The 9,160-nt window shown below is 31.0% G+C and overlaps 1 protein-coding gene across 1 annotated transcript; it reads left to right on the top strand.

The window, feature by feature from the left end:
- Nucleotides 1–7,748: 7,748 nt before the first annotated feature.
- LOC112638870 (proline-rich extensin-like protein EPR1) lies at nucleotides 7,749–8,451 on the top strand. Its single transcript, XM_025411353.1, has 2 exons — nucleotides 7,749–7,814; nucleotides 7,883–8,451. The coding sequence occupies exon 2, from the start codon at nucleotides 7,883–7,885 to the stop codon at nucleotides 8,444–8,446; it is 564 nt and encodes a 187-aa protein (XP_025267138.1). The 5' UTR covers nucleotides 7,749–7,814; the 3' UTR covers nucleotides 8,447–8,451.
- Nucleotides 8,452–9,160: the final 709 nt, after the last annotated feature.

Genomic DNA, 9,160 nt, shown 5'->3' with positions numbered 1-9,160 from the left:
TGCACAAAAACTAAATAAAATCGTCTTTACAATAGTGACACATATATATATTCATATAAAGCCACTCAGTAAAAATACGTACTCATTACATTACGAACAAATAACCGAGAACAAACGTACAATACGTTCAAAAGAAAAATTATAACTCTTATACATGACACTTCTAATAATAAACTCTAATACCATGCCCTACACGGATATCGCGAATAAACTAAGACAAAATAATAATCCCTTGAGAAATCAATGCTTTGACCAATGAGAATTTAATAAAAGATATTTCCAGCAACAGTATTCCTAAGCAAATTGTAATAAATTAGATAAAATCATTTTGATATATGAACAATCGAAATCTTAATGCATTAATCAAAATTTAAAATTATTATATGATCAATGATAATTCAATATTTCATTTATATAAAGCAAAAGTATCAACATTTATAAAATCTTATTGTATGCCGTTTATAAAATTAATATCTTAAGACATACAAACCAATATTAAAATTTTGATACATATACGTATACACATTCTTGTTAATTAATAATATAATTTTAAACCTTGTATTCCTTAACTTCCTCTAAAAAGAAATTAATACTAACAATCAAGATCTATATAAAATCCCGCGATGTGAGCGATTTTTAATAATCATCCACCTCGACATCGACAAATCCAAATATCATTCAAAAGTAAAGCCACGGTAGTCCTGCACCTGAAAGAGAAAAATTAATTAGTTAACGAATCTCAAAATTTTAATGAAACATCAATAATAAAATACAATTGGAAGAATCAAATATTAACGATAAAATTTAATAATTAAATTTTAGCGACAGACTTGATAAATTACTTGGCAGAATTGATTAAATAATTAATATGCATAGTACATGACAGGCAAAGCATATTATATAATCATAAAAGCAACACAATCGCCTTTAAATAATTAAAAATATAATAATTAAAACGTGCTAAAAATATAATAACATAATATTAATAGGTACGTCTTATAGTAGTACCATTAAAAATACTTATATAATCAAAAATCCTTACAACACCGATGTCTTAACTAAAAACATATATATATATATATGTTTATATATATATATTTATAAAATTATGCGTTGAAACAACCCCTATAATTTTCGACGTAGAAATGTTGATCCATCAACCCTCTTCCTCCCCGTATATAAATACATGTACGCTCCCATTCGGTAACCTGTAAAAGAAATAAAACAATTAATACAAAATAAAGCCAATACTTGGCGTAGACTTTGTTAGGATAATTCATTAAACGAATAAAGATTAACGATAAAAATCTGACGACCTTCTAGTAGCTTCCCCGGTGATTATTCTAGCAGTAAAATTTTGAAGGCAACCCCATGAACAAAAATTTAAAATGTTTGTAACTTCGATATCTTTTACAATAGAGATATACTAAGGGCATAATTATGATCCCATTACCAAGTAGATCAACGTACTAATCGATTAATTAATCAAAATAAGTACACGTCCTAATATGCTCCCGTATATAATTCTAAAATAACAGTCCCTACTCACTAGAAGTATAAATATGATGCTAACAATCAAATTTACCAAACAAAAGTGTTGTAACTTCGAGATCTTTTACAATAGAATTATAAAAATAATATAATCATGATACCATGACCAAGTAGATCACCACACTAGTCGACTAATTCATCAAAAAAATGACGTCCAAATTTGGGTGAAAATGCTCTCGTATACATCTCTGGGATAATAATTCCAACATATTGGGTATATAGATGTAACCCCTCACGACGATAATATTTTATTTTCCATTGACCATCGATATACTGCTCCCAGTATAACCTATAAATCATAAAACCAAATAAATAATAGCTATGCACTAAATAATATCGCGATACTAATAATCGAAATACAAAACAAAATCGTATAAATATCAAACGAACTCTCCCTCTAAATAATATCATTAAAATCAAAATTACTAGTATCCGACTTAATATCGTCACAAGGATAACATAACAAATATAAGAATAATAAATATTAAAATATTTTATAATAATATAATTTAAGTGCCATTGAATAATTACAAGATATATATATATTAATCCCCAACTAACAATGAATATTTAATAAATATCCTATGAAACTTGTAAAGACAAAATTATAAATAAAAACGTAAGATAATAACCAAAATTTAACAATTGATAAAACTAATAAATTATATGGTACTAATAATTCTCTATGATTAAAATTGAAATTGCTTAAATGCAAATAATAATAATAACACTAATAACAATAATAATAACAATAATGAATTTGCATAAATTTTAATAAGACTTACCCTTAGAAATAATAATATATCCTTGACCATCAACATTTTAATTCAGCACTGCTTGTTTTTCTTGCTAAACCTGTTGACACCTAAAAACAAATAAAAATGAATATATGTTCTTAGACCATAAATTAATAAAAATATTAATAATTAAAAAATTTCAGAAACAAAATTTTGGTAGTAAAATCTAGCTTCAAATTCTACAAAATAATTCTAACAATTATACATATGAATATATATATATATATATGTATATATATATATATGCATCCACTCTTATAACCAATAATAAATGAATAATAAGACCTTAACAAATAAAATATTCACTTATAATAAGCTAATAACGAAATTTAACCAAATACTAGCGGCCCATAACACAAATAATAATTTAAAGTGATCTTACCTGAAAATCAAATAAGAATACCTTATATGACGAAGTCACATGACCCCCCTCCTGGATGCCTGAAAAATTAATGTAAAATAATATTTGGTCATAAGAATAATAATTTCTAACACGAGGCTGTCAATATTTTATAAAAATTTGCAAAGCATTAAGTATAACAAAATGGATAGCATCTATATGCTTAAGGCATATACACATGAGCCAATGAAAAGAAAGAAAAACCAACTAGCAGAAATGAACAAAATAATATAAAATTTAGATTAAAATAATTAAAAAATCAGAATAAGGCCAATGAACATCATCAAAAATCAACCATGAACATTTACGATCACACTCTTCTATATATGAATGCATGTACCAAGCCTTATAAAATATTAACACTTCATATAAAAAGTTTTCAACTATAATAATCCCCCTTTTTCAAGTACTTTAATGACAAAATTTCATAATACCAAACCTTATTAAGTATAATTATGTCAGAATATTACTTACTAGTAAGTCTTCATATGACGAAAATATATGGACACCCTATATTCGTGTTCCTACTCACCGGGTACCCCCCTGGCAAAAGTATCGCCTGAATAAATAAAATAATAATATTAAGGATGGACACCTATAGCTACTATGAATATAAAATGTATATACACAATTGTAAAATGCACGAACATTTACATATGAGCACTCTTATACGTATGTATATATATATATATATGTATATATATATATATGTACGTGCATATGAACATATGCAAATTTAATGATGTAAGACTAAAACCTTCCGAGAAATGAATAGAGCCCAGGTACATAATGTGCAAAATGACACTCGAAAAATAGAATCTAAATTCAAAAACTTTATTAAATAAAAATAAAAAATTACAACAATGAATATAATGACAGCAACTTCTTACCATGCATAATATACATGTATCATTAAGTCAAAGGAAATAAAACGTGAAAACACGAGAGAAATAGAGAAATAATATGTGTACTTACGAATAATACTGCACAAAGAATATTATGCGTATAACTCTACGAGTCGAACAAGCGTGCAAGGCCAAGTCCAGCACGTCGCGTTATCTCCATTGGAATTTTTAAACATCCTCTCCCGACCTAAAGGCAGAGGGAAGATCTAAATTCGCGCTCGCATGAATGCAAACCAAATTAATACATCGACTTCTCTTTTATAATTAAGCATTAACAAAGCATTTTCTATTAATATCACACTATTATCCAGTATCATATACCTCTATATACATATATATGCATACTATATGTGACATATGAACTGACTGCATATACACATATGCATACATATTTTATAACAAAATCCAATAAAATAAAAGTAGAGACGTAATAAACAATCGTCAGGACAAAAAATTAACAAATATTAATAGATAAAAATATACGCCTTTATATATATATGCATACTATATGTAACCTATAAATCGAATAAATTTACATATATGCACATATATTTTATAACCAAACTCAATAAAATAACGGTATAAATACAATAAATACGCGTCGCGATAGAAATTGACACATATATATATTAACATGTCCAGAAATCTCCCTATATATATATGCATACTATACGTAATATATAAATTGAATAAATTTACATATACGCATATATATTTTATAACCAAACTCAATAAAATAACGGTATAAATACAATAAATACGCGTCGCGATAGAAATTGACACATATATATATTAACATGTCCAGAAATCTCCCTATATATATATGCATACTATACGTAATATATAAATTGAATAAATTTACATATACGCATATATATTTTATAACAAAACTCAATAAAATAAAGGTATAAATACAATAAATAAGCGTTGCGATGGAAATTTACAAATATATATCTTAACTTGTCCAAAATTATCCCTATACATACGCATACTATATGTAACATACAAATTGACTAAATTTACATATACGCATATATATTTTACAACCAAATTCAATAAAATAACGGTATAAATACAATAAATACGCGTCGCGATAGAAATTGATACATATATATATTAACTTGTCCAACAATATCCCTATATGTATATGCATGCTATATGCATATACATTTTGTAACAAATTTAACAATAAAACAAAGGAGGAGATATAATAGACTGCTACCGCGACAAAATTAATCAGCACACAAAACATATATATATATATATATATATTACGAATATTAACAAATAATTAATATTAATAACCCCAAGATTTTATACAATAATTATTAATCTTATACGATGATTATTAAATACGATTCAGTAAAAACTTGCTGAAATCAATTTTCATAAGCAATATGCGAATACATATCTATACATATATATATATATATATATATATATGTGCTAATATAAAAGTCGCCCAAATGAAAATCTTCAAAGAATAAAATATTGTCAGAATCAAAAGACCTCTTGAATAAAAGATCACGGTAGAGCGTGCAATGAATTCTTCGAGCACATCCGTCGTGATCATTCTTAGAAGTAAAACGAGCCGCTTTTTCATACGTTGTTCCGAGAACTGTAAGAATAAAATTTCTTTTAGCGACATAATAACTATTAAGCGAAGCGATAATTAATTTCCATATATTCTTATTGTAAAATTTATTGTAATAATAATGGCTTAACGCATTAGAATTTATTAAAATATTATTCATAGACTTGAGTAATCATTAAAAGTCGACTTTGAAAATTTTAAAATATATACATATAAAACCACAAAAATTCTAATTGTTAAAGCCTTTATTAAATAAATAAAAATATATCTTGTAAATGATAAATCTTAATAATTAGTCTTAAGATAATTATTAAACCTGGAAATAATACGTGTAATATGCCAATTTAAACCACGTAAACGAATTTTAAAAGGTAATTCATTAAAAAATATTACTGTTACTAATGTGTCTTATAAAGAGAAAGAATGCAGTGAGCATTCTTCGAAGGACATTCAGCATATCTATTTTTAGAAAAAGAGATAAGCCATCTTCGCATCCGTTGCGTTAGAATCTGCAATCCAAATGCTAAATTTTTCTTTACTAATTATTACTAATTATTAATTTACTAAATATTAATTAATTACTAATTATTAATTTTAACTATATACGCACCATTGTAAAAATCATTGTAATAATAATGGTTTAGTACATCAGAACTTACCAAAATATCACTTAAAATTTAAACAATTGTTATAAATCGAACTCAAATTTTCTAATAACATAAATACGATATTATAAAAAATTCTGATTGTTAAAAATCATTATTAAAAATTATTCTAAAATTATTTAATAAATCTAAGACGCAAGACTTGCAATCCCTACCACAAAACTCTCACCCACCACATCGCAAACTCATAGCAGGAAGGGATAGCTCCAGCAGCCGACCCACCAATCACCAAAAAGGCCCACCTCTTCTCCCTACCATTAAACATCGAACCAGAGGAAGGTATATAAGGCCGCCGCCGCCGCCGCCGGTGTGTCTCTGCGCCATTAACTCGCCTGTGTCTCAGCTCTCTCTACGCCCATCAGATCTCTAGCTCTCGAAGAGGAAAAACCTAGAAGCCTACCGGACACCTCAACTTATTCGAAAATAACTTAGTCGCGATTCTGATTTTTTTTTCTTTCGGGACTTAGTCTCAATCTCTATGAAGAGAGCTGTATCAACATTAACACTTTAATAAAGTGCTACCATCCAGCAACCTCTGAGTCTTTGGCCATTCTCTGCGCTGCCTTGCCACTTCTTCAGGTTCTCACCGAGGTCGAGCAATCCAGGGAAGGAGCAGCGGTGCCTTTATTTTTCCATTGATCCCGTCATCCGGTAAGGAAATAATAAAATAATAATCATTCTTAATCAACCTTGATAATAACTTCGTATATTAGGTTGATTTATTCTAAATATATTGACAATTTTCCCAGAATCTTACCTGTCCGTATACAGACTTTAAATTTTTCTTTCGAGTTGAATTATTTAAATTTCAACCGATCCTCTGAGAACGCTCGAAGCGTATCCTAGAGTGTAGCGTCGTTCGAGTTAGTCACTCGATGTGCATTGAGTAGCAAATTCTACTCCTCTGCCGCTTTCACGGAGAGCTTCTTTGCAAGAATTTCTCCGTGGATCCTGTGCCGCTGTGACGTGACGTCTTGCACATCGATACTAGACTCAGAATCTAAGACTCGCTCCTAGAGGATCTGTCGAAATAATAGAATTTATGCACTGGCTTACAAGTTAACTATCAAAACATTTTATGAATTTTATACTTATCTGAAGTAAGCCAGCCGCTTCCACCCGTATCCTCGTCTGTATCCTTGAATCTCCAGACCTCTCGGTGCAGCCGCATGCTCCTGGAAATTCAGTATATGCTAGATAAATTATCATCCGTTGTACGACAATTTTCCCCGAATCCTACCTGTCCGTATACAGACTTTAAATTTTTCTTTCGAGTTGAATGATTTAAATTTCAACCGACCCTCTGAGAACGCTCGAAGCGTATCCTAGAGTGTAGCGTCGTTCGAGTTAGTCACTCGATGTGCATTGAGTAGCAAATTCTACTCCTCTGCCGCTTTCACGGAGAGCTTCTCTGAAAGAATTTCTCCGTGGATCCTGTGCCGCTGTGACGTGACGTCTTGCACATCGATACTAGACTCAGAATCTAAGACTCGCTCCTAGAGGATCTGTCGAAATAGTAGAATTAATGCACTGGCTTACAAGTTAACTATCGAAAACATTTTATGAATTTTATACTTATCTGAAGTAAGCCAGCCGCTCTTACCCGTATCCTTGTCTGTACCCCCTGAATCTCCGGACCTCGCGGTGCAACCGCATGCCCCTGAAAAATTCAAAATATATTAAATAAATCATTAATTGCTGTACCCCAATGAACTGTATATAGCCGAACGTTTCAACCATGATATGAGAACGAGTGAGATATACTATCATAATCTACATTCGTTTATCTCATAATAATCCGTTAAGCCGTATTATTCGTCTTAACTCTGTGAACCACCTTGCTGTGACTACATTTACCTTATAAAACCATTCATCTTAACAGGTACCTTTCTACGCATCATCGTAAGTAAACCCCTTTTGTGTTAAATCAATCGCATCAAACATACTAAATAGTCGTATTCCCTCGGTAGATGGTTAACCCCCGCCGAACTTCTTCCGTTGGACGCGAAATTTCCCTCCGTGCCGCGGGTATACGCCGCAGGCGTGCCTCCCGGTCGGTACTTAGGCTCCCTACAGCTCGTCAGTTGTTTGCCGACGAGAACGACTTAACAAGCAGAGTAACAAGGTACTCTCCAGTGCGTAGTTTCGCGCCCTCCCGCGCATACCCTTATCGTCCTCCCCGAAACCCTCCAGCGGTTCTTCAAGAGGAACAACAGCCCAGAGCCAGGCCGCCATCGCCCAATTACTCCCCCATCCAGGATTCATCTAATCCCAGCTACTCGCCGGTCAGGACACCGGAAGATCTTCCTTCCATACCGGAAGAACGAAGACCCATAGAACAAAGCACAGAAACTGAGGCTGGTCCATCCAACCCAGGTCAAGTTCTGGATCCCCCTGAACCAAATTTCTACCCGGAACCAGAGGACCTAGTCTTACCAAGCAGTATCCAACCCCTCGCAGGACTAACAGACGAAGATTTTATCGAGATCTACGAATACTTGCAGCGAGATAATTTCTTCAACAACCGCGAATAATAACCATATCTAGATATCGCCTTAGAAATGCTATAGAGAAGAACATTAACTACATACACACATTTATACGTATAACGATATACACTATCTACAACTGTCAAATAATAACAATAATAACAATAATAAAGGATTTGTAAAGCTCTAAGGAAGTAAACTAATAAAAGAAAACAGATCAAAAAGGATAAATTGGGTCAGGTTCAACGCACCTAATCTATTTCCCATCGTCAATCCCTCTCCTGAAAGAAGCGCAAAAGATTCTTAGTCTCTCGGCGTCCTAGGGTATAGCCGGCTTGGCAGGTTGCCCTGAAAAAGAAATAGAGAGAAGTTACAATTGCGTAACAAATAAATACGTGAGAAGTTACGATCGAGACGTAACAACGAAATCTCAAAACGTAACACAAATGAATAATTATATGAATGCTAGACATCTTCATTAACAGTATTAATAAGCAGCTGATAGTTTGCATGAATAATCAAAATTGTCAATAGAGTCATTAATAAATATCCATGAAAAATTCAAATACAAATATAAGGTATAAACTATATATATATAGTATATGTGAAATACATACAATAAAGTTTCGTAAAACAAACACTTAAAAATAAAATATTTAACTCAACATTAGTATATTGAGGCCTTTTCAAATCAATGTAATAAATTTTAACAACCCAATTAGGACATTGTCCGAGTAAATAAAACTTAAAATAATAATT

Source organism: Camponotus floridanus, unplaced genomic scaffold (assembly GCF_003227725.1).
Source record: "Camponotus floridanus strain SB8 unplaced genomic scaffold, Cflo_v7.5 scaffold390, whole genome shotgun sequence".
NCBI classification, from domain to species: domain Eukaryota; kingdom Metazoa; phylum Arthropoda; class Insecta; order Hymenoptera; family Formicidae; genus Camponotus; species Camponotus floridanus.
This window is presented reverse-complemented; position numbering and strand designations above follow the sequence as displayed.